Source organism: Dasypus novemcinctus, chromosome 27 (genome assembly GCF_030445035.2).
Source record: "Dasypus novemcinctus isolate mDasNov1 chromosome 27, mDasNov1.1.hap2, whole genome shotgun sequence".
Taxonomy (NCBI): Eukaryota; Metazoa; Chordata; class Mammalia; order Cingulata; family Dasypodidae; genus Dasypus; species Dasypus novemcinctus.
In genome coordinates this window covers 25,390,775-25,415,702 of record NC_080699.1, presented here as the reverse complement: position 1 = coordinate 25,415,702, position 24,928 = coordinate 25,390,775, and the positions used below count along the sequence as shown (strand labels likewise).

Below are 24,928 nucleotides of genomic sequence, written 5' to 3'. Positions count from 1 at the left end.
AGTGGACCTGAAATTCTGCCTGCAATTTCCCCTACAGGTATTGCTAATTCCTAAACTGTGTATGCACCAGGCTAGATTCTGAGAAACTAAGCAGAAAGTAACTAAAGAGCTGAGCAGATATTTGACCATCTTGCCACGCTGAAGAGACAGAGTTGGAGTAATCAGATAGGGCCTTTAAAATAACTATTTTATGGTTCAATAAAGAAGGGGAGAGGGGGAGGATAGGGAATTCTGTTAGAGAACTGGACTCAATAAGCAAAAAAATCACACTAGAACCTAAACCATAATAAATTCTAGAACCTGAAAACATAATGTTTAAAAATAAGAATTCAATAGATGGATTTAAAGACAGATTAAAAACAGCAAAAGGGAAGAATATGGAACTGGAATATAGTAGAAACTATTCAAATTGAAGTAAAGAGAGAAAAAATAATGGAAAATACAAAATCAAGAAGAGGAGAAAAAGAGACTGCCTTCTTCACTAGTTTAAGAAATACTAGTTGAGAATTTTCTCAAACTGATAAAAAACATCAAGTAACAAATTCAATAAACTCTACAAACCTTAAGAAGGATAAAAACAAAGAAAATCACCCAAGAATGTAATTAAAACTGCTAGAAACCAAAGACAAAGAGATCTTACAAGTAGCCAGAAAAGAGCCATTACCTTCAAAGGAGCAGCATTAAGACTTCTCAGTCTTAATTTCTCAGTCTTATTTCTCAACAGAAACAATGGAAATCAGAAGACAGTGGAATGATATTTTCCAAGTGCTAAATAAAAGTGTTAAAATAAGTCCAGTTCAGAATGCAATATCCTTTTTAAAAAAATGATAGTCAAACAAAAATTGAGAAAATCCACTAACAGGATATACACTAGAAAAAAAGTTCTTCGGGCAGAGGGAAAATGATTCCAGATGGAAGCATGGCAAAACAGGAAGGAATGAGGAGCACTAGAGAGGATAAATATGTGGGAAATTTAAATGCCCAGAAAGTGTTAGGAGGCACTGACTTAAGAAAGATTCTAAGTCAAGGATACACGTTGGGGTAAGCAAATGTGGTTCAAGCAATTGGGCTCCCGTCCACCATATAGGAGATCCAGGATTCAATGCCCAGGGTCTCCTTGTGAAGGCAAGCTGGCCAGTGTGGTGAGCTGGCCCATGTGGAGTGCTGGCCTGCTCAGAGTGCTGGCCTGCACAAAGTGCTGCCCTGCACAGGAATGCTGCCATGTACAGGAGTGCTGGCCCATGCAGAGAGCTGGCATAGCAAGATGACGCAACAAAAAGAGACACAAAGGTGAGATAATAGGAGATGCAGCAGATCAGGGAGCTGAGGTGGCACAAGAGAATGACTGCCTCTCCCCCACTCTGGAAGGTGCCAGGATTGGTTCCCAGAGCTGCCTAATGAGAATACAAGAAGACACAGAAGAACATACAGCGAGTGGACACAGAGAGCAGACAATGGGGGAGGCGCAGGGAATAAACCAATAAATCTTTAAGAAAAAAAAAAGGATACATGTTGGAATCTCTAGGTTAACTATTAAAATAATAACAAAAGGGATGAACTGGTATAATGACTATTTCGTTAATCCAAAAGAAAGCAAGAAAGGAGAAAAAATGAACAAAGAAAAGATGGGGAAAATGGGGGAAAAGAGTAGGACCAAACACTCTAATTATTATAAAACAAAAGAATACCAAACTGGACTTAAGAAAAATACAAACAAGTCTATGCTGCTTACAAGAGACATACCTTTAGAAGGACATGGAAAAGTTGAGCATGAAAGGGTAGAAAAAGATATGCAAACATTAACTATTAGCTGACAAAGCCATATTAATGTAAGACAAAAGAGACTTAAGGTAGGTAAGAAGCAGAACTAGAGAGTATCTGGGACATTTCACACACAAAAAAAACCCCTTACCTTCTGTTTGGGTGATGGAAAAATTTTGGTAATGGATGGTTAGTGATGGTAGCACAACACTGTAAATGTAATTAACACCTCTGACTTGTATTCTTGAAAGTGGTTAAAATGGGAAATATCTTGTACATGTTACCGTAATAGACTTTTTAAAAAAAGTTCATACCATTTAGTGTCAATAACCTTAAATTTCTTTTTTTTTTTAAAGAATTTATTTTATTTATTTCTCTCCCCTTTACCCCCATTTGCTGTGTGTTCTTCTGCATCCACTTGCATTGTCAGGTGGCACCAGGAAACTGCGTCTTTCTTTTGTTGCGTCATCTTGCTGTGTCAGCTCTGTGTATGTGTGGCACCACTCCTGGGTGGGTTGCACTTTTTTTCATGCGGCGTGGCTCTCCTTGGGGCACAACTCCTTGCACTTGTGGCACCCCTATGCGGGGGCGCCCTTGCATGGCACGGCACTCCTTGCGTGCAGGAGCACTGCACGTGGGCTAGATTACCACATGGGTCAAGAGGCCCTGGGTATCAAACCCTGGACCCTCCATATGGTAGGCGGATGCTCTATCAGTTGAGCCACGTCTGCTTCCCAACCCTAAATTTCTATGTATCCTAATCACAAAGGCTAAATACATATACAACACAAATGGACAGAACTAAAAGAAAAAAAGAGAAATCCTCAATTATAGAGGGAAAATTTAACACACTCCTCACAGTAACCAACAGAAAATTTAACACACTCCTCTCAGTAACCGATGAAAAGATCCATAGAAGGAAGTGAATGTGGCTCAAGTGACTGGGCTCCCATCTACTATATGGGAGGTCCAGGGTTTGATTCCTGTGTCCTCCTGGTGAAGGCGAGTTGGCCCACACGGAGTGCTGGCCCCAGTAGAGTGCTGGCCCACGCAGTAAGATGACAGAACAAAAAGAGACACAAAGGAGAGACTAATTAGAGACACAGCAGACCAGGGAGCTGAGGTGGCGCAAGAGACTGAGCACTTTTCTCACACTCCGGAAGGTCCCAGGATCAGTTCCCAGTGCCACCTAAAGAAAAGACAAGCAGACACAGAAGACTGCACAGTGAATGGATACAGGGAGCGGACAATGGGGATGGGGAAGTAGAGTAGGGAGAAAAAAATCTTAAAAAAAAAAAAAAAGATCCATAGAGGGATATAAGATTTAAACACAATGACCTTGACTTCACTGACATATATAGTATGTTACACCCAACAACTGCAGAATACACATTCTTATAAAATGAATATGGCACATATTATTGAAATTTACTATAAACTAATCAATAAAGTCTCAACAAATGTCAAAGGATTTAAATCATATAATTTCTGACCACAGTGAAAGAAAACAAAAACATAAGGATAACTAGAAAATCTCCAAGTATTTCAAAATCAAGCAATACAAAAATAACACATGAATCAAAGAAGAAATCACAAATAGAAAAGAGCATATATTCTGAACTGATAATGAACATGACATCAAAGTTTGTGGAATGCAACTAAAGCATCCATCTCATGAAGTTAGAAAAAAATAGCAAATTAAACCTAAAGAAAGTTGGAAGAAAAAAGAAGAGAAATCAATGAAATAAAAAAAACAGATACCCAGTAAAAATTAAAAAGAAAAATCAACAAAATCAAAATTACTTCTTTGATAAAATAAAATTAAGAAGCCCCCTATGGTAGACTGAATCATGCAAACCCCCTCACCCCCGTAAGGACATGTTCAAGCCCTAACCCAGCCAAGCCAGAGGATGTGAACCCATCTGTAAATGGGTTCTTTGAAGACACTAAGACCAAACTGAAATAAAGGTGGGGCTTGGCCCCATATGACTGGTGACCTTATAAGCAGAGGAAATTGGATACAGTAGTGGTAGAAGGCATAGGAAGAGATAGAAAGAGACAGATTGCCACACGCAGAGATTGACTGCCAGGGACCACCACCAGCACACTACAGGCTTTGGGGAAGGCACAGCCGGCTGATACCTTGATGCTGGACCCAATAAATTCCTGTTGTTTAAGCCAACCAGTCTGTGGTTTCTCATATATCAATAACAACTGTGGCAACTAAGACACCCAGCAAGAGTGATGATCTATGTATATGGACATTGAAAAAACAATGGAAGGAAATATTCCAAAATACAAAACATAGTTATTACTACATGGTGCGAATGCACATCAACTTGTATTTTCTTCTCTATGTTCCTCTGGGTTTTCTAAATATTCTATAAATAAGCTGTTTAAAAGCACCAGTTCTACCAGATGAAGTACTGTTTTAGCGAACTTACCTGGAAGCAAGAGAATAAATGGCATTGGCAGATGAGGAAGGTTTGATTTTGGGGTGCTCACACTCTGGACCTGCTAATGGGTTGCTGCTATTCACATTCTGGAAAGAAAAGCCAAGTGTTGAAAAAGAACCTCCTCACCACAGCTATGCTTCTCCTTTACTTATCTTAACTTATTCAAAATAACAAGTACAATAATACAGACACAGACCTCACTTTCAATGCCATGCTCAGGGCAGATGTCAGGGGTTATGACATCTGCTTTCAGGCTCTAAAGGTTCAGATATAAGGGTTACGGAGACAGACATATAAAAAGAGCCAAGATTTTTTTTAATTCTAGAAAGACTTGAGTAATTTGGCTATCTACACAAACATTATTTCTGGGTTAAAAAATTTATATCCAAACACAAAAAGGTCATTCTATACTGATGCAACCAGAAAGTCAAACCTAATCCCTTCTCATTCCTCAGACTACCTGCCACGTGGATGCTGCTTAAGTGTTAGTTAACCTCCGCCTTTCCCAACAACCAAGAAACAGGCCATTCATTTAAGGATCACAGCTTCTGTCAATTTCAACCTTCAGGTTCCACCTCTTTCTGAGAGATTTTCAACTACCTACTGGCAATTCTTCTTTCAAATCCTGCTTCATCTCAAATCCAATATGTTCCTAGTTAGCCAGGTTCAAAACCTCAAGGTTTTTGATAATTTCTCCTCTTTTTTCCTCATCCACTGACTGCTTTTCAACCTTACTAGGTCATTGCTCACATTCTCTAAAGCTCTACCTACCTAATCTGGCTGCCCATTCCTGTTCTCCTTCTTGCCCATTCAGCACCAACTCTACTAAACCCCTTTCTTATTCCTCAAACAGACTCTGCAAATTCATGTATTTCCTCTTTGTCCGCAGCACAGGAATTTTTGTTTCTTTTTGTTGAGTCATTTTGTTGTGTCAGCTCTCCATGTGTGCGGCACCATTCCGAGGCAGGATGCACTTTCTTTGCACCGGGCAGCTCTCCTTACAGGGCGCACTCCTTGTGGGGTGCACTCCTGTGGGGCGTACTCCTTGCGGGGCGCACTCCTTGCACGTGGGACTCCCCTACGCGGGGAACACCCCTGCATGGCAGGGCACTCCTTGCGCGCATCAGCACTGCACATGGGCCAGCTCCACGCGGGTCAAGGAGGCCCGGAGTTTGAACCGAGGACCTCCCATGTGGTAGACGAACGCCTTAACTACCGGGCCAAGTCTGCTGACCCCTCTAAAATTTAAGAATCTGTTATTTATGCTATCCAGGGCATTTATTTATTTGTATATAAAGGTCATTTGTTGCAATATTTACAAACATGCCTTATCTTCTCTATGTACATACACACTTCTTGAGTGTGGGGATTAAGTTACATTGTCTCTGAATCCTGTACAAAATCTATCCCAAAACCGTGGCCCACTAAATGCCACCCACAAATATTTGTTAGCAGACTAAATAATTTTAAAATTAGGACTCACCATGGAGGTATCCAGACTGAATGTACCTCCGAGCCTAGGCACATCTGTTCTGGGTTCCAATTGTGAGGGCAATGAAAATGGAAGTGAGTGCCGGTTGGTTAATTCTCTTCCTGTCCAGTGGTCACTAGGGCTTGAGGCAACTACTGGTACTTTGGGGATTGGTCGGGGCAGCCAAGATTCCCCAAGGCGACTGGAGGGCACAGGGGGCAGCTTGTCCCTGGATGGACAATCGCTTGGTGTACAAGGCAGGGGGCGTCTCTGAGGCCGAGTTTCTGCTCCAACACAGTACGGCCGGTCTGGAGGGGGTGGTGGTGGGAGATCTCGAAGTGTTGGAGGTATTGGTAATGGTTTGTCTTTATGAAGAGAGCCAGAAGCAGCCTGTGGAAGCATGACAGAAACAAATCAAAACCCACCAATCTACAACAAAGAATTAGGAAACTGCAGAAATGACTAACGTTTTACCTTAGAAGCAGTCCCAGAACCAGAAGCATTTGAAGGAATAGATACTCTCTGTTGCAGAAGATCAAGTCGTGGTGGCACTGGGGGAAGGGAAGCTTGTGGGGCCATAGAGAATGGAGAAGGGGGCCGTTCCACCTAGGACAAATAAAATTTCCTAGTAGGTTATTCTTGTTTGGGTGAGTGTCATCTTTCAACTCCTCCTAAAACTGCAAGTGGCAAGTACTTTATGAACATTTAATACAACCACCAATGGACCATTCTTAGGCCTGGGGGCACACAAACCCCTCTTAAAAACTCAGAAACCTCCAGAGATTCTAGCACTTCCTGAATTATTTTTTGTTACCATAAGAGGGCACTCTCTCACAGAAATACCCAACAGATGGCAAACTGTGGGCAATTGTATTTAGAAATGGCCTTAAGATTTCCTCCTCCAATTACTGCCATGCTACAAAAAGCTTCCTAGCTTACAATTTTTAAAAAAGTACAAATTTCCACCTTCTCATTTTTTGAGAAAGAAAACAATCTTTTCAAGATTAAAAACAGGAACCCATATAAAAAGAAAGGCTCACACATTAACCTGGCAACAAATCAGCTGGGAAACTAATGGGGGAGAGATTAAGAAAATAATAAGCAGGAGCATGCGGAAAGAGATAAAAAATGATAAATTCCCTGTTGGTTATTATGATAAAAAGACAAAAATCATATCTGAGGGAAAAATCACAAACAATATCACTAAAAATATCCTGAGTCCTTCCAAAGAAATATTTTCAATTCAGTTAAAAGGGATTAATATTTTTGTCAATTTGCTTTCTAAAAAATGAGGTGCCAAAATAGAACAATACACTTAACAACCTTTCCGTTACTCTACATATGTGATGAACAGCTGACAAGGTTGTTGAAATATGCTGTCAAGATATATACAGTAACTCATACAAAATGCTATTATATTTTGCATTAGCATTCCCCGATAGGAAGCAACACTGATGGAACATAGGCAAATGTACATTACAAGCACATATAAAAGATGACAGCAAAAGCAACCATCCCTGTATTTAGTCCTGTCATTAGTGCTGGGTGGTGAATTAGGGAAAAGAAAGTTCTCATCATCCTTAGCTACTTCCTTTACTCGTTCTTAGAAAATGGGCTCCACATCAGCTGACAATGCAGTATGAACAACTCAACACCTCAAAGATTAAGAAAGTCAAAGGCTATTAGTCGCCAATATCTAGCTAGTCATATACTATACATCCTAATGATTTTTCCTTAAAAGATCTCATATCTATACATTCTTTTTCATTCTACTTATACTTTCAAATCTAATTTATTAAAAATAACCTTCAAGTGATTCTTCCAACTTCTAATTCTTCTCTCACCAAATCCTTTTGCTCACCATTACCACCTCACCATCCTAAAACACTCACCAGTTCAAAAATCATCAGTAACTCCTCAATTCTCATGTTGTCAAATCTCGCTCTCCTGCATGGCTTTCACAGGAATCTCTAATCTGGTCTCCCCACCCAAGAGCATTTCCCACAACACTTTACCAGGTACATTTGTTTTTCTAGGTAGGTTCATCTTTCTCTGTGTTTCCTGCATATGCTATGATTATTCCTACCTCCATGCCTTTGTTTAAGTTGCTTCCCCAAACTGGAAGACCCTCCATGCCTATTTTGATCCTGCTCCCTTTTCATTTCTAAAGTACAAAAGGCTGAGCTAATCATATCCTTGGTTCACAGCTCAACATCATAAATGATTCCTGCATGGCCCCCTTACTTTGCTTATTTATGCCTTTTTATTCCAACACTTAGCAGAGTTCAAAAAAAAGAGAAAGACATAAATCGAGAAGAAATTATCAAAGAAATAATATAAGAACATCTCCAAGACATGAGGACAATAAACATCCATACTGAAAAGGTTCATTGAATACCCAGTCCAATGAAGGAAAAGAAACCCAAAACAATAGCAGAAGGTCACAACTGTGGCAGGAGAGGGTCACTGGTACAGGGTGTCGGGGATTTGTGGGGGGAGGTGTACCTGGGGCATACTTCTTTGGCATATGGATATGTTCAAATGGTCATGGGTCATTGTCTCAGTGGGTAGAGATCCACACAATAACCAAAAGAATATTGAATTTCTATCCTGGGAAGTCCTGCTACATTCTCTTAATAGAGTGGCAAGAAACCCCCAAGTACATTGGTAGTGCCTAATGCAGGAGGACAGACCACTATGCCAGGCCCCTGATACTGATGGTTGTATTTATGGACCTTGTTCTTACAAAATTGAAACTTAGCCTAGTATTAAATATTGCCTAAGATTTACCTTCTGAAAGCCTCCTTGTGGGTCAAATGTGGCCTCTCTCTAAGTTAACTTCAGCATATAAACATACTACCCCAGTGCCCCCACCATGGGACATGACTCCCAGCAATAAGCCTCCCTGGTATGGAGGGATTATAACCAGGGATTATTACCAAGCACCAACTAGCAATGCATTTGGAAAAAGACCTTGACCAAAAGGGGGAAATATTAAATACAATGAGTTTTAATGGCTAAGAGATTTCAAAGTAAGTCAGAAGGTCATTCCAGAGGTTACTATTATGTATGGCTCAGCAGGATCTCATTGACTGCCACAGTAAACAGTGCCATGAGCAGAGGGCTCCTGAAGGCTCTCAAGACATCTACACACTATAGGCAGGGCAGACAATCCCAGGAATTCAGCATCCTGTCAGTGGGCCATACTTTGGAATATATGCTCCCTGGTGAAACAGAGTTTATAATTTCCCTACACATGGCTTTTCTGCCCTTGTGTTGAATAGTGTTTCTCTTGCATATATATTCTTCCCAAATAAAATTACTAGCTTTTTGGAGGCCCTGTCTTAAAATTTCTTTTATTTTAGGAGGTACCGGGTAGAACCCAGGACCTCTTACACGGGAAGCAGACACTCAACCACTGAGCTACATCTGCTTCCCAATGAGAGTTGGGTTTTTTGTTGTTGTTGTTGTTGTTTTGTTTTTAGGAAGTCCCAGGGATCAAACCTGGGACCTTGTACATGGGAAGCAGGCGCTCAACCATTGGAGCTACAACTGCTCCCCTTTTAAGAATTCTTGTTCTATATAGCATTCAACCAAAGCTACTTACATAGCACTTACTTACCTTACAAAATTAATATGTACTAACTGTAAAAAATTTTTTTCAAATATTCCACAAACGTTTGACTTATAAAATTAAAGTTCTCTAACCTTATATCCTCAGAAACAAAAGTGAGTAAATTGGTATGTAATGATCCAATTTTTTCCTCTATGCATCTGTTAAAAATTATTTACAGTTAACATTTCTTTTACAGAAAGGAGATCATATTCTACTACTACTCTACAGGTTGCTTCTTTTAAAAAAAAATATGCTAAGATATATGCATCAGCAGGATACTGCTGTGGAAGTAGTATGACTCTAGTAATGGAAAAAATTTTATCACTGATGTGGGGACAGTGGCCATGGAAGTTGTTGGGGGCAGTGAGAGGGAAAAAAAGGTGCGATATTGGGGCATTTTTGGGACTTGGGATCGTCCAGAATGATATTTCAGGGACAGATGGAGAACATTGTATATCCTGCCATAACCCACTGAATGGACTGGGAGAGAGTGTAAATTACAACATAAAATATAATCCATGCTCTATAGCAATGCTCCAAAATGTATTCATCAAATACAATGAATGTACCACACTAATGAAAGAAGTTGCCAATGTGGGAGGAGAGGAGGGTATGGGGAGTGGGGTATTTGGGAACCTAATATTTTTTACTGTAACATTCTGTGTGATCTATGTATCTTTAAAAAAAAAAAAAGATATATGCAACATAACATTTCCCATTTTAACCATCTTCAAGTATACCATTGGAAGGCATAAAATAACATTCACAATATAGTGCTACCATCACCACTATTCATTACTAAAACTTTTCCATCACTCCAAACAAAAACTCTGAACCCATTAAGCACTAACTTCCCATTCTTCCTCTCCCAGGTAGCCTGTAATCTACCTTCTGTCTCTCTGAATTTTCATACCATAGTTATTACACATAAGCAAAACCATACCTTATTGCCTTTATTTCACTCAACGTCTTTACGGTTCATGCATATTGTAGTATGTGTCAGAACTTCATTCCTTTTTATTGCTGAATACTATTCCATTGTATGCATATACCACATTTTGTTTATCCATTCATCTGTTAATGAACATGTGGGTTGTTTCTACCTTTTGACTACTGTGAATAATTGGTGTAGAAATATCTGTTCGAGACCCTGCTTTCGGTTCTGCTGGGTATATGAAATAGAAGTGCAACTGCCAGGTCACAGGGTAGTGCTAAATTTAACTTTTTGAGGAATTTGGCCAAATTCTTTTCCACAGCAGATGTACTATTTTACATTCTCACCAACAATGTACAAAAGCTCCTATTTCTCCATATCCTCTTCAACACTTTTTTCCCCATATTTTAATATTAGCAATTCTAGTGGGTGGGTATGAAGTAGTATTTCACTGAGATTTTGATTTACATTTCCCTAATGGCTAATGATGTTGAGCGTCTTTCCACTGCTCACTGGCCATTTGTAAGTCTTTGGAGAAATGTCTATCCATGTCTTTGGCCCATTTTTTAATAGGGTTGTTTGTCTTTTTGATGTTGAGTTGCAAAAGTTCTTATATATTCTGGATATTAAACCCTTATCAGATATATGGTTTCCAAATATTCTCTCCCATTCTATAGGTTGTCTTTTCACTTTTTTTGATAATGCCTTTTGAGCCACCAAAGATTTAATGTGACAAAGTCCAATTTATCCATTTTTTTCTTGTGTTGCTTGTGCTTTGGTGTAATGTCCAAGAATCCAATGTCTAAGGTCCTGCAGATATTTCCCTTTATTTTCCTCTAAGAGTTTTATAGGTTTAGGTCTTATATCTGGATTGTTGATCCAATTTTGAGTTAATTTTTTTACTTGATGTGAGGTAGGGGTCTACCATCATTCTTTTGCATGTGGATATCCAGTTTTTGCAGCACCCATTTGTTGAGGAGACTCTTCTTTCCCACTGAATGGACCTGGTACCTTTATCAAAAATCAGTTGGCCAGGGGAAGGCGATGCGGCTCAAGCAACTGGGCTCCTGTCTACCATATAGGGAAACCCTGGGTTCAGTTCCCAGGGCCTCCTGAAAGCAAGCTGGCCCATGCCATCATGGAGAGCTGAGAGCAGACAGTGAGCGCAAACAACAAGGGGGGGCAGGGATAAATAAAAGTAAAATGAATAAATCTTAAAAAAAAAAAATCAATTGGCCACAGATGTGTAGGTTTATCTATGAACTCTCAATTCTATTCCATTGGTCTATATGTTTGTCCTTGTGCTAGTACCACAGTGTTTTGATTACTGTAGCTTTGTAAAAAGTTATGAAATCAGGATGTGTGAGTCCTCCTATTTTGTTCTTCTTTTTCAGGATGACTGATTTGGTTTCTTTCCTAGGTTGTTCAAGCAAATACCACGAAATGGTTTGGCTTAAACAATGGGAGTTTATTCGCTCAGTTTTGAGGCTGGGAAAATGTCCAAATCAAGGCTTTATCAAGGTGATGCTCTCTCCCTGAAGACTGGAGTGCTGGGACTGGCTGTCAGTGATACTTGGGTCCTCTGTCACATGGCAGTGTCCCCTGGTCTCTTCCTTCTCTTCTGGGCTCCATTTCAGCTTCCTGCTTCCTGTGGCTTTCTCACTTTCTGAATTTCATTCTCTAATAAAGGACTCCAGTAACAGAATTAAGACCTATCCTGATTGAGGTGGGACACATCTTAACTGAAGTAACCTCATCAAAATGTCCTACTTACAATGGGTTTACACCTACTAGAATGGATTAAAGAACATGCTTTCCAGATGGTTTTGACTACTCAGGGTCCTCCATCAAGGACCAGCAAGATGACACAACAAAGGGAGACAAACAAATACAGGAAAAACGTGCAGCAAAATGGACACAAAGAAGAGACAGCAAAAGAAAGGAACAAGCCATGGCGGGGTGTGTGTGTGTGTGTGTGTGTGTGTGTGTGTGTGTGTGTGTGTGGAAATAAATAAATAAATAAATCCTTAAAAAACATTCCATATGAATTTGATGGCAGACTTTTCCATTCCTCCAAAGAAGGCTGTTGGAATTTTGATCTGAATTGCAGAGTCTGTAAATTGCTTTGGATAGTATTAAGATCTTAATATATTAAGTCTTCCAATTCATGAACATGGGATATCTTTCCATTTATTTAGGTCTTTAATTTCTTTCAGCAATGATATTTAGTTTTCCATGTACAAGTCCTTTACAACTTTGATTAAATTTATTCCTAATATTTTATTCTTTTAGGTGCTATTGAAAATGGGATTATTTTCTTGATTTCCTTTTCAATGCTTGATTTCCTTTCTTCAATGCTGGTATATAGAAGCACCACTGATTTTTATGTGTTGATCACCATTTTGCAGAATTCATTTTTCCGCTGTAGTAGATTTATTATAGATTCATTGTGATTTTCTATATATAGAACCATATCACCTGTGATTATAGATAGCTTTACTTCTTCCTTTCCCATTTAGATGCCCTTCATTTATTTTTCTTGCCTAACTGGTCTGGCCAGAATTCCCATTACAATGTTGAATACTCGTGGTAAAAACAGGCATCCTTATCTTGTTCATGATCTTAGGGGGAAAGCTTTCAGTCTTTAGCCATTGAATATGCTGTTAGCTGTGGGTTTTTCATATATGCCCTTTAACATGCTGAAGAAATTTCCTCTACAAGTTTCTGAATGTGGGTGGCTGTTTCTCACATTCACTGAATGTGAGTGCCTATTTCTCCACAATGAGTATCGCCCATCTTTAAAATTTCATGAAGGAATAAAAAAAGGTACTTTAATTTTTAAAAATACATACAAACTAAAGTGATCACTTATTTATCTCTGTTGATAAAGTAATGGTTCAGCCTCCCTAATATTCCAGGAGTTACCAGTAAATTCTAAGGAATGAACAGATAGTAATCTATACAAGATTATAAAATTCTAATTTACTATAAAATTGCTTTAGGGGGTCAAACAAATCTCTTAAAATGGAACTAAAGAACCTGTTATGAGGGGCCAAGACTTATCAGTGTCAAAAAAAAATACAAAGGAAGCGGCTCAATCAGTTGGGCTCCCATCTACCACAAGGGAGGCCCTGAGTTCGTGTCCCAGGGCCTCTTTGTGAAGGCAAGCCAGCCTGTGCACCAAGGAGAGCTGATGGCTCATGTGCCACAGAGAGCTGGTGCAGCAAGATGACACAACAAAGGGAGACAAACAGATACAGAAAAAATGTGCAGCAAAATGGACACAGAGAAGAGACAGCAAAAGAAAGGAACAAAGGGGGGAGGGGATAAATAAATCTTTAAAAAACAAAAACACAAGAATATGCCACTCAAATAGTCAAGATTTCCTCAACTATCCATTAGTGATCTAGCACCCATACATTCATAAAACTGTTTTGAAGTGCTTTCAATTCCAGTCAATTGCTGAAAGTAATTATTATGTGCTCAACTTTGAGTTGTTAATTACAAACATGACATCGGATCTTGCATTCCAAGAACTTATAATGAGAAATATTTTTTCAGAAAATATTACAGGGTAATAAGTTCTACAACAGACATTTTCACAGGGTCCCAGAAATACCTGGCAAAACCTAGATTATATGTGTATAGTAACACATATGAGTCGGGAGTGGGGAAGGTAAGATGCAGTCAGGCAAAATTTCTTAGGAGATGAAGACTGAGCTAAATTAACATAGAAACTACTCAAACAAAGCAGAGGGGAATTCTAAACAGTTTAGCCTTGCTGGAGCATAAAACACAAAGTGGAGAAGAGTATCAAGACAAAGAGCCTAGAAAGGAAAATAGACAATCTATTAAGTAATGAGAAGCCATCAAGAGTGTGAGGCAATGGGAGGGAGCACTGTGGCACCCACCCCCCTGGTAAAGCAATTCCAAAGGAAAGAGGGCAAAGGAAAGAGGTAGGCATATTTGTGCTGTAAATCAATCCCTGCATCATTTGCAGGGAGAATAAATGATGAGAGCCTGAAATAAGGCAGTAGCACTAGGGACAGAGAGAAGGAGATATACTGGATATAACTATTTAAGAGATAAAATCTATAATTTCCACATATATTTATTGAGCACCTACTACATGGAGGCAGACAAGTGCTGATATAAAAGAGCTGCTTCTGTATCAAGGCAATATGTACCATGGATTTGTAATACATTCTAAATGATAGAATGTATAGCATATCAAAACCTTTTGTTTGCCTAAAATCTTCAAGGACGGCCTTACTTCTAAGTGCTTAGTGAATAAACCCCTAATTTACCCTATTTTCTGATGTAATAGAATTTGATCACATCTTTTTTGCCTTTATCATTACTAGGGCCTTTCTAGTGAGTTTAGTTTCCACGTGGTACCTCCTACCACCCTCCAATCACTTTAGCTGACATTTATTTGGTTATTAAGATTGCCTCTCTTTTTATTTTTTTCCAACCTAACTTTCTAATGCCAGGACTCCATTTAGGGAAAAAAAAAAAAAGATAAAAATATATACTAGTACAGTAGCAAAATAAGGTCCAACTCCTCCCCCCTTTTCTCACCAAGCTATCTGAGTACAGTCTCAGGACTCAGGAGACAGTTAAGAGCACACCCTTTAAAGCCAGAACTCCTGTCACAGATCCTGGTTTAGCTTACTAGCTGTGTGATCATAGCATATTTCTTAACCTCTCTGTGCCCTGGTTTCTTCATCTGTTCAATGAAGGTAATAATATTCAATTTATAACCCTAGTTGGGTTGTTATAAAGATTATATGAGTTAAAGCAGGTACTTAGTATGATACCTGTCATATAGCAAATAAACAATAAACACTAGCTATTACTACTCCATATAGTTTGGATGTCATTAATTGTTCTTTAAAAGACAACTCCTAACAGATTTTGCCACAGTCTCCCAAATTGTAGCCTTACCTTGGCACCAGCCAACTCCTTCATCATGAAGAGAGAATCATCAGCTCGTTCATCGTCGTCATCATCATAATTAGGTGAAGGAGCTCCCTCTGCTCCTTGCCTCAAAAGGCTCCCACTTCCTCTAGGATCAAATGGATCTACCACAATGGGTTCAGTACCTTTAATCTCACATCGGCAGAAAGGACAGCCCTGACCTTCTGATTCCTGCAAAGGAAGCAAGAGATGGTAAAAGATGTCTGTGAAGGTAGCTAAAAATTCTTTGTTCACTTGGAAATACATTTCCTAGAGATGCAGAAGAATTTAAAAGTTTAAAACCTACCCCACCAACCAGGCCAACTTTTAAATCTGTAAAGGATACATAATACCCAATTCTTCAGAGGGATTACATAATGAAAAAATGCGTGGTTTGGATCCATACCTGCCAGGATGTAAGACAGGATGTGCACATGAGGTGGCCGCAGGGCTCAATCTTTACATCTTTGTCATTTTCAGCACATATTTTACAAAGTTGGAATGTAGAGCCCATCTCACAGTATAATTCATATTGTTCCTTTGATTAAAAAAAAAATTAAGAGATTGTTCAATCTATTGCCAATATTTTTTTAAAGAATGAATACTTGCAACCAGGAATGCTAAAAACAGGAAAACTCAAGAATGCTTTCGATACAAATTTTGCTTGCATAAAAACGTCAAAAACAGTGGTAGGCATTCTTCCATTAAACTAGAAGGTTTCTATTCCTGGTCCTGTTTTAAACTGGATGGTTTAAAAATAAATTGCACACACTATTCATTTTGCAAGCACATAAATACATTAATTTAGTCAATGATTTCAAATTAAAGTGCTCCAATCATTTAATACAATTACACTGTCAGTTCTATAAAGTATATACAAAAGCTTGACTACTTCTGATGGATTTAAGGATATGGTTATAATACAAAACAAAACTCACCTGGGTCACTTTGATGTGATCTTGGGGAGTTGGTTCACATAAGCCTGTCAGATCAGGATTCTGATTTCGTCCATCAGGAAACAAATAACTGTAAAAATAGTGACCAACCTTGGGGTTTTACTAAAGCCACTTTATCAGTGCTTGCTAATATAGACAAATGACATCCAAGGATTCCCTCAATCTAAAAGGGCAACTTTGTGTAAGTGCAAAGACAAATCTTACTAACACTTCAAAACAAAACAAAACAAAGCACAAACACACAAGACAATTCCAAGAAGATACTTTCTAAACACCAATATTCCTTCTCCAGGGCACAATGCCATGGATTTTATTTTATAATGGCAGGATTGGCCAACTTTTTTTTTCTGAAGGACCAAATAGTAAACGTTTTAGGCTTTGTGAGCCACATACAAATTCTTCTTTGGTTGCTGCTGTTTTTTAACATCTTAAAAAAGTAAAAATAATTCTAGCTTGCAGGCTGTAAAAAACATGCTGGCCCGAGTTTGCCGACTGACCCATTTTAGTATATGGATAGCCACAAGATATATTTCTTAATTTAAACTGCATTTGTTTTTTGATGAAAGACTTTAAATAGCCTTGTTTACAGATATAGCAAATTGAAAGAACAATTTAAAAGAAAGGTAACAAGAAGCAAATTAAGCCACTGAGATTATCTACCACGGAGCAGGTTCTAGCATACAACAACTGTGACATTTGGGGCAACACCTCTTTCAGCTCTAATACTACTACAGAGATGGGTGCATAATTGAAAATGGATTTTCCTAATCATTTTAAAACTTAAGATAGTTTTCTGATAGCTGGTCAACTGTCATTATTTTAGTACTTACCAATTGATAATCAATTTGAATTCCTAAATGAATAGCAATTTTGGAATATTGGAATAAATAAGAGCTTATCACAAATATTAGCCAAGGGTAGAAAATTCTAAAACCTGAAGAAATGCTACTGAGCCAAAATGAAGTCAGGATGAAGGGAGAAGACCACTGAGGTCTGTAAAAACATTTGTTCACTTTAATGCTGGCTAGTTATGTTACTGGTAAAATGTTCTGCTAAGTGATCTATTTTTAAATCTAATATAGACCTGAAAATGAGTTACTTATTTCTTTTCATTTTCCCTTTTCCATGGTCTTCACTCAAGAAATTCCTATAAATAAAAACAAAAGTCGTAAGGTCAAATCAGTATAACCTGTTAATGTTTCCTGAATCTTAATCTGTAGGAGAAAGAGAAACCTGGAATAAAGTCACTAATGATGAAGTTTTACAGCCCTTAAGTTCCTAGACTCTGGAAGACATGTAGAAGATGGTAAACAGTAGTTACTCACAAGCCTTCCCTGAAGCCATCAATCAGTGCTTGGAAGAGAGGTTTATTGTGAGGGATTGTCTGAAGAATGTTTCCATCTGCAGTGACATACCCAATAGCCCACTGACCCAGACGAGTACAGCTCAGTCGGAAAATATAACTGAAAACAGAGAGAAACAAATCTTTAATATATGCTGATATTGGGGTGGAAGACGAGAGGGACAAAAATCAAGAATAGCTTCTCAATGATTCTAGACCAAAAAGCAAAGTATATGTAAACCCAGTGCCTAAGTGGCTTGAAAGTGCCTATCAGATCATAGGATCTGAATAAATCAATTTCTCTGAAACAGACATTAATTCCATTGCAGAATCTTGGCCACTGGGGAACTATTAACAGATCGTGCTTCTTCTATTCTAGCAGAAGTCACAAGAGAATAAAATTTAGGAGAAGAAACCTCTTTGCTTCATGACACTGACCTGCCAGGTTTGTGAATGAATTTCTGGAGCCGAGCTTTCACTTCATCATATGTCAGGAAAGCCATGTAACCGGGATGAGTTACAGCAAGGCTGTTCCAATTTCTGAGCAAAGAGGACCAAGGCTTAAAGAAACAAGAGATTGATCACACACTCTTTGGCTCAAGACAAACATTTGGTTATTAACAATTGTCTCCTTTTTATTTTTTCCAACCTAACTTTCAGAGCAATGAAGAATGAAAGGAAAAACAAAAAACCTCAATTCACAAGTATATTGTCACTTTGAAGGAAGACAAACATGTTTGGAAGATAAGAACTCTGAAAAACTATGAAGAAAAGAATACATTCTTATAGGGAGAAATTTAATTGTATAAAATGAAATTCATGAAATTTGAAAACTGCTCTAACCCACAGCAGTGTGAACAACAACAAGCAAACAAAACCCAGGAAACCAGGACAGGGCCTTCATGAGCAACTAGTAAGTTCCAAATAAATGTTTATGCAGGTTGGCATATACACAATGGAGAAAGCATTATTTTTAGAGAAAGAAAGAAATGTGAAGCATCAATATATCTCAATATTAACAGTCAAGAATTTGAATTCATGGGGAGCAGGTGTAGCTCAGGATTGAGCACTTGCTTCTCATGTACAACGTCCCAGGTTCAATCTCTGGTACCTCCTCAAGAAAAAAAAATTCATAACTATATGAGAAAAAAGTTAGAAATATACACAAAAGTCCAATAACATAGAACTGATTAAATATGTTATATTCATTTTGCTTGATGTTCTACAACCATTAAAATGATGCAAACGAAGAAGATTTAATAACAAAGACTGAATGTGGGGGAAGAAAGCAGGTTGTATAGTTATTTTTTACTAAGCAAACATATTTGATATATACACATAAAATACACAGGATATTTTTTACCTATCTTATATTTTTGCTTGCAGTTTCTAGGAATGAATAAGGATACTTATATAATTAAGCAAAGGCCTCAAAGGTTATTTTGGAAAAGTTTTCTCATCAGAAAAGTAGCAAAAAACCAATTTGGCTAAATCTTTAATATCCTACCTGAAAGAGTCGTGTAAAGATGTCGAATTCAAAAACTGAAATATAATCATTGCAGGTCAGATCAATAGTGGATTTCAGAGCCATGGCCTCCAGCCCAGAACTGATAGGGTGTACTTCATGTAGGGCCTGTCGGAAGCTCTTCCAAGGGACTATTGTCCTGGGGTGGGGGTGAGAGAAAAGGCAGAGAGTGAGATAACAGAGTTAAGTCCCAGCACAGCTATAACCAAGGAAAAGAGGGGAGTGGGTGTAGCTCGATGGCTTGAGCGCCTGCTTCCCATGTACGAGGTCCTGGGTTCAATCCCTGGAACCTCCCAAATATATATCACCAAGGAAAAGAGAGACACATTAAGCTCTCAATTTCAATTCTCTCAAAGAAGGGGAGTTATATTTGGGATTGGGAACAGAAAGAAGGAAGTAAGGGATATATTTCTTAACTTTCTAATGACTAAACTAATAACAGAGAAGTCTTTTTCTACTATACTTTGGCAGAATGACATAAATTAATCCCCTGTCTGATCTTTCTTCAAACATTTGTTCTACTAGAGAAGGAGGAAAAGAGACATGAGATTATCCTTTTCATATAATAAATATAACCTGTGGCCAGACCTTTACTAACTGATAGCTTGTGTTTAAATTAACTTCTTAAAAGTGTGTACATGTACATGTCATATTGAGAAATCCACACTATCACTGACTAGACAGGAGGAGGCTTAAGGTACTGGAAGAACAGGTTCCCATAGATGAGGAAGAAATTATTTGACCTAAGAGTGATTAAACCCTAGAAAAGGTAGCAAGAGATACTACAGAATTTCTATTTCTCAAGACCTCTAAAATAAATAAAATTTCATTTCCTTTGGAAACTTTATGTATTCCCCTGCCCAAAAATAAGCATCAGATTAAGTGACATCTTGAAGTTTCTTTAATGTAAATATTCAGTTAAAGGTACAAAATTAAATGTATTCTATGCTCTTCAACTAGGTTCCAAAATTCAGTAATTATGCTGTATTTTATATATGAAACATGACTTAAAAAGAACAAAGTAGGCCTTAGGGAAAGACTTGTTAGGATCTGTATAGTCAACTGAAAAGTTTTATTGCCTTTCTACCTTTTCAGTTCTTTGATCTAAAATTTTAGAAGACATAGAAGGACATTAATATTTTTACTTAATGTAAGTATGACTCATAAATTTGTCTGTATCATCTAAAACTTCTGTACATCAAAAGACAATTTAACAAAGTAGAAAGGAAGCCACAGACAGGGAGAAAATATTTGTCATATATGTAACTAAGAAAGAATTAATACCCAGAACATATAAAAGACTTCCTACAGAAAAAAAAAAAAAAAAAAAAAAAAGATAAACAATGCAATAGGAAACTGGACAAAGAATAGGAATAGGTAAGCCTGAATAAGAAGCTCGACTGGTCATAAACGTGAAAATGTGTTCAACCTCACCTGTCATTAGGAGACATAAAGCAAAACAGGATACCAATTCATATTATCAGTGTCAGCCAAATTGGGGATCTGGCAGAAGTTTTGTATGTTACTTATAGGAATAGAAATATAAACAGGTACAGCTAGTTTGGAAAGCAATTAGACAATATTTAGCAAAGCAGAAAATGTGAAACCCCACGACTCAGCAATTCCTCTCCTAGGTATGTAATTGAAGAGAAATTCTTGCATAGGAAGAAGGACAAGACAAACACAATATTATCCACTGCAGCATTATTTGCAAAGACAAGTAACTTGAAATGTACATGTCCAAGCATAGCAGAATGGATGGGGAGAGAGAGAGGAGTATTCAGTCAAGGAGCATGGGTTTCAACCGAATCTGCAATGATTTATTTCTTTAAAAAATATATCTATATATATGATTGGAGCAAAAGTAAAATAATATTAACCAAAGCTGGGAAGCGGTACACAAATGTTTATTTTTCTCTATGTTTTCCCATGTTTTAAACATCAACAAAAAATTAAACAACAAAAAAACAACATAAGCACTGGTTTTTCATAGCTCAACATTGTTGTAAGACTTACTTTTCCCCAAAAGCTTTCCTCCAAAATTCTGCAGCATCTGCTTTAGTAATCCGAAATGTGTCTCCTTGAAAGAGCCCACTTGGAAAGATTCCTTTTAGTTCTGCCAGCATGTGGCTGAAGATCAGGGACAATTTGGTTAAGTTTCGCCTACAAATGAAGAGAAGTACAATAATTGAACACATACAATAATTTCTTAAAATGCACTGAATTCCCCATAATATTAATAGGTATCTAATTAATAAGAGCATTGAACCACATTTAGAAAGAACCTGTTCAAATATACTTTCTGGACAATATTATTCAAATACATATATACAATTATGAAAGAAAAGAGCTGAAGGAAGGTGCTGTTGACAATATTAAATATTCTATGATAATGTTATCTTTGTCCTAAGAAGGGTTTCAGATTAATTGTTTTGCTCTAACATCATATGAAAGATGCAAATATAATGGAAGAAAAACTATTGCATTCACCAGGTCCATTCCTATTCCCTCCATTCAAATTAATGTTACACAGTAAGTTTTGAAAAAAAATTAACAGCAATATATTTTAAGTCTTTTAAACTTAAATGAATCAGGCCTTATAACTCTGAGTATAAACTAAAGTGGCTTTTTTTAGGATGAAAGATAAAGAGAATTTTAAAAGTACCTAGTGTAAGAGAACTATTTAAATATCCAGTCCCAACAAATATTTTCACTAAATCAGGACTCAAAGAGATTAAGTTTTGCCCAAAAAACCTTCCCTTCCTTTACCAAAAGTGAAATGCTAACATCCAAACAATATAAAAATGTCTACATTTAAGTGCATATGTTACTATCATGTTTTAACAATTAGTTAACTTTCTTCTAATAATCACTCATTAATTATAAAGGTAATACCAATTTAACATACCAATGATATTTCTACATATTTCATCAGATTATCTTTAATGTCATTGTCACAGTACAGAATATAGATGCTGTGGCAGTAGTATTTATGAACTCCACAAAAGAGATACAGATTATGTTTGTAAACTGGTCTGTTCCTCTGAGGCATGATATCCCTTTGATTGTATCAGCTTCAGCTGAGGCATCTGATTAAATTATGTTAAGATCAGGGCTTTGATTCAACCACGTCAATAGAGTGACACTCAGAGTTGAGTCCCAGCCGTCTTGGTGGGCTGATAAAACAGACTCTTACATGGAAGAGGATACACACAGAGGTAGACACACAGAAGAACACAGAGGAAGAGAGACAGGTCATCAGACACAGCAAAGGCCATGGGAAAAGAGATGAGCCTGGTAGTCTACAGTTGACCTTGTGAGGAGAAGAAAGCAGCTGAGCCCAGAAAGAAAGGAGCCCTGGGGAGAGAATGAGCCCTATGCCAGCCAGCCTACAGCTGAAATAGGAAGACACTGGGACCATGGAGCCTTAAGAGGAAGAAGGAAGGCTGAACCCTCGCAGACATCACCCATGATCTTGCTTTAACACATGGCCAATGACTTTGGGTGAGAAAGCACCTCTTAAGGTACCCTGAGTTGGACTCTTTAGGGCCTTGTGACTGTAAGCTTCTACCCCAAATAAATGTCCTTTATAAATGCCAACAGATTTCTGGTACTTTGCATCTGTACCCCTTTTCACTGACTTAGCATAGACACCTTAGATACTGTTATACACCAAACCAGCTGATTATATGTGTTTATTTTCCCTTGCCTCAATAATTTGTACTTATGCATTCAAAAGTCTATTCTTACATTACAAATGAACTATATTTTTACTTAATTTATGATCATATTGACTGCCTAAAAATCCTCTTTAATAGGGAAAGATTTTTTTTCTTTTTCTCTAAGTTATACTGGAGGGTTACCATCAGTTCTATCTTAGTCTTTCCTGGATAAAATGCAGCACCTAATTAACCAGGTCACTTTAGTCCTGACTCTTTTGCAAAATGCCACTGAAACCTTTCCAATCAGCTTTTCCACAAAGCAGCTTCTGTTTTCTAATATTTCCTTATTTCATTTGTAGCAAGCTATTCTCTTTCTAGTTGCCTGTTTTCTGAAGGCACCTACAAAAGTGATAAAAGTCATCTTCTCTGAAGACATTCTAAAATAATTTGTATCCCAAATAGCTCAAGTGTAAAATAAAAACATACGCACTTATCCAATCCCTAACCCCCATAACTGTTTTCCGACTTGTACTTTCAGACCCTTCAATCATTGCTGTTCAGGACTTCTATCATTTTACCAAAGAGGAAACAAAAAATAGAGAAGATTAAGAACATACCACAAAGGAAATGCGATACTTGGTTAAAAAAAAAAAAGCAAACCTGCAAAGCACAAATCCTTTGCAATGGCTTTACTTTCAAGTCTTCAGCAAGACAGCAGCCTGCACAAAGGCCTGAAACTCAGATATTTAGATGACATTTCATCTAACATTAATCTTTAAAAACAGGTAGATATGATCCCATGAATCCCTTCAACTTTGTTAAATTATTTAGACTCTTCTATTCATAAAGGACTATGGTAGATAATATAGCAGAATAATGTATGAGATCATAGAAAATATATATACCATACTCCCAAGGCTGCAATAGAGCTGTCTGGAGGAAATAGATTTGGATCTTACTTCTTGCTGAAAATATCTTTCCTTGGTTCCTCCAGTGTATTCCTCTCTTAGTTCTCCTACCTGCTTTTGTTTATTCCTTGGGTTTTCTTCCCATTCGCTTAATAGAGGTATTTCCCAAGAATCTGTTCTCTGTTATTTTCATTTCTTTCTCCATGTACCTTCTTCTCTCCTTTTGCAATCTCAAAACTATTTTGCTAATGATTCCCAAATCTTAGGCCTTGGTAGTTTCTAACTCCCTATCACATTTCTTCACCTGAATATTAACATCCCAAAGCACCATGTTTATCATTTCACCTTCCTTCTCAAATCTGCTCTTTCTTCATGTTCACTATGTCTGTATTTAATGACAACACATTTCTGCTCATAAGGTCAAACCCTTGGCACCATCTTGGCTTCTTCCATTTCTCTTTGTTTCCCATATCCAATTTGTTGTTGATTTGCTGACAGCTTGTTGTCCATCCTACCTCTGAATTTTATTGTTATTCTAACACGAAGTTCTTGTTGCCTTCACCTGTGTTACTCCATAATTTAAACACCAGTCTTCAGTCTTTTCCTATGCAAGTCTAATCATATCAAATACAACTGCTTTTTAAGGGGGAAAAAAACAATTTCCACAGTGCCAATGCGATAAAATCCTAATTCAGCTTGGATTTTAAGACTTTTACTGATGAGGATCTACCTCTACCTTTTAATCTAATTTCTTAGTTCTTCATTGATATGTTCTAGCCAAACTGAATTATCTTATCTTTTCTTATACACACTACCCTTTCTTTGCTTTCCCACCTCTGAGCCTCTGCTTACCTGTTTCCCTAGTCTGAAAGAAGATCCAGCTTAAATGCCATTTCTTAAAAAGACAGCTGGAAGCAGTAAACCCTTTCTATCCAACACATATTCTCTCTGCTGTACTCTTATGTCATCTGAACCTATCTCATACTATAGGTATCTGTGTACATGTCTTATCTCCCCTAGCACTACTGTATTTTATAAGAACTGTAAATTTCCTGAGGGCTGAATCCATTCCTGATTTGTGTTTGTAACCCTCTGGGCACTGGCACAATTTCTAACTTTAATTATACCTTCAGGAAACATGTGAGTGTCTACTATGTGCTAGGTAATAGGGAGGGACATAGCAACGACCAAAACGAAATTCCTGGTTTCATGGCATTTATGTTCCCATGGGAAAGTATCAGGTGGAGGGAGAAAAGTGCTTTGAAGAAAAATAAAGCAGCATATAAGAAGAGAGCCAGGAAGGGGTTGCTGTTTTGGCAAAGGTGACCTTGGAAGGCC

General features: G+C 37.8%; 1 protein-coding gene across 2 annotated transcripts in view; it reads right to left on the bottom strand.

The window, feature by feature from the left end:
• The window catches only part of CBL (Cbl proto-oncogene), a 99,734-nt gene that overhangs the window by 15,405 nt on the left and 59,401 nt on the right, over positions 1-24,928 (bottom strand). For both annotated transcript variants that reach the window (XM_058289228.1, XM_058289229.2), the window contains 10 exons: positions 21,037-21,183; positions 19,003-19,159; positions 17,934-18,055; positions 17,479-17,616; positions 16,136-16,223; positions 15,604-15,735; positions 15,186-15,389; positions 6,163-6,294; positions 5,701-6,078; positions 4,206-4,303 (listed from right to left, as the gene is read on the bottom strand). In XM_058289228.1, coding sequence (XP_058145211.1) covers positions 4,206-4,303; positions 5,701-6,078; positions 6,163-6,294; positions 15,186-15,389; positions 15,604-15,735; positions 16,136-16,223; positions 17,479-17,616; positions 17,934-18,055; positions 19,003-19,159; positions 21,037-21,183 — 1,596 coding nt within the window. The remainder of the gene's footprint in view (positions 1-4,205; positions 4,304-5,700; positions 6,079-6,162; positions 6,295-15,185; positions 15,390-15,603; positions 15,736-16,135; positions 16,224-17,478; positions 17,617-17,933; positions 18,056-19,002; positions 19,160-21,036; positions 21,184-24,928) is intronic.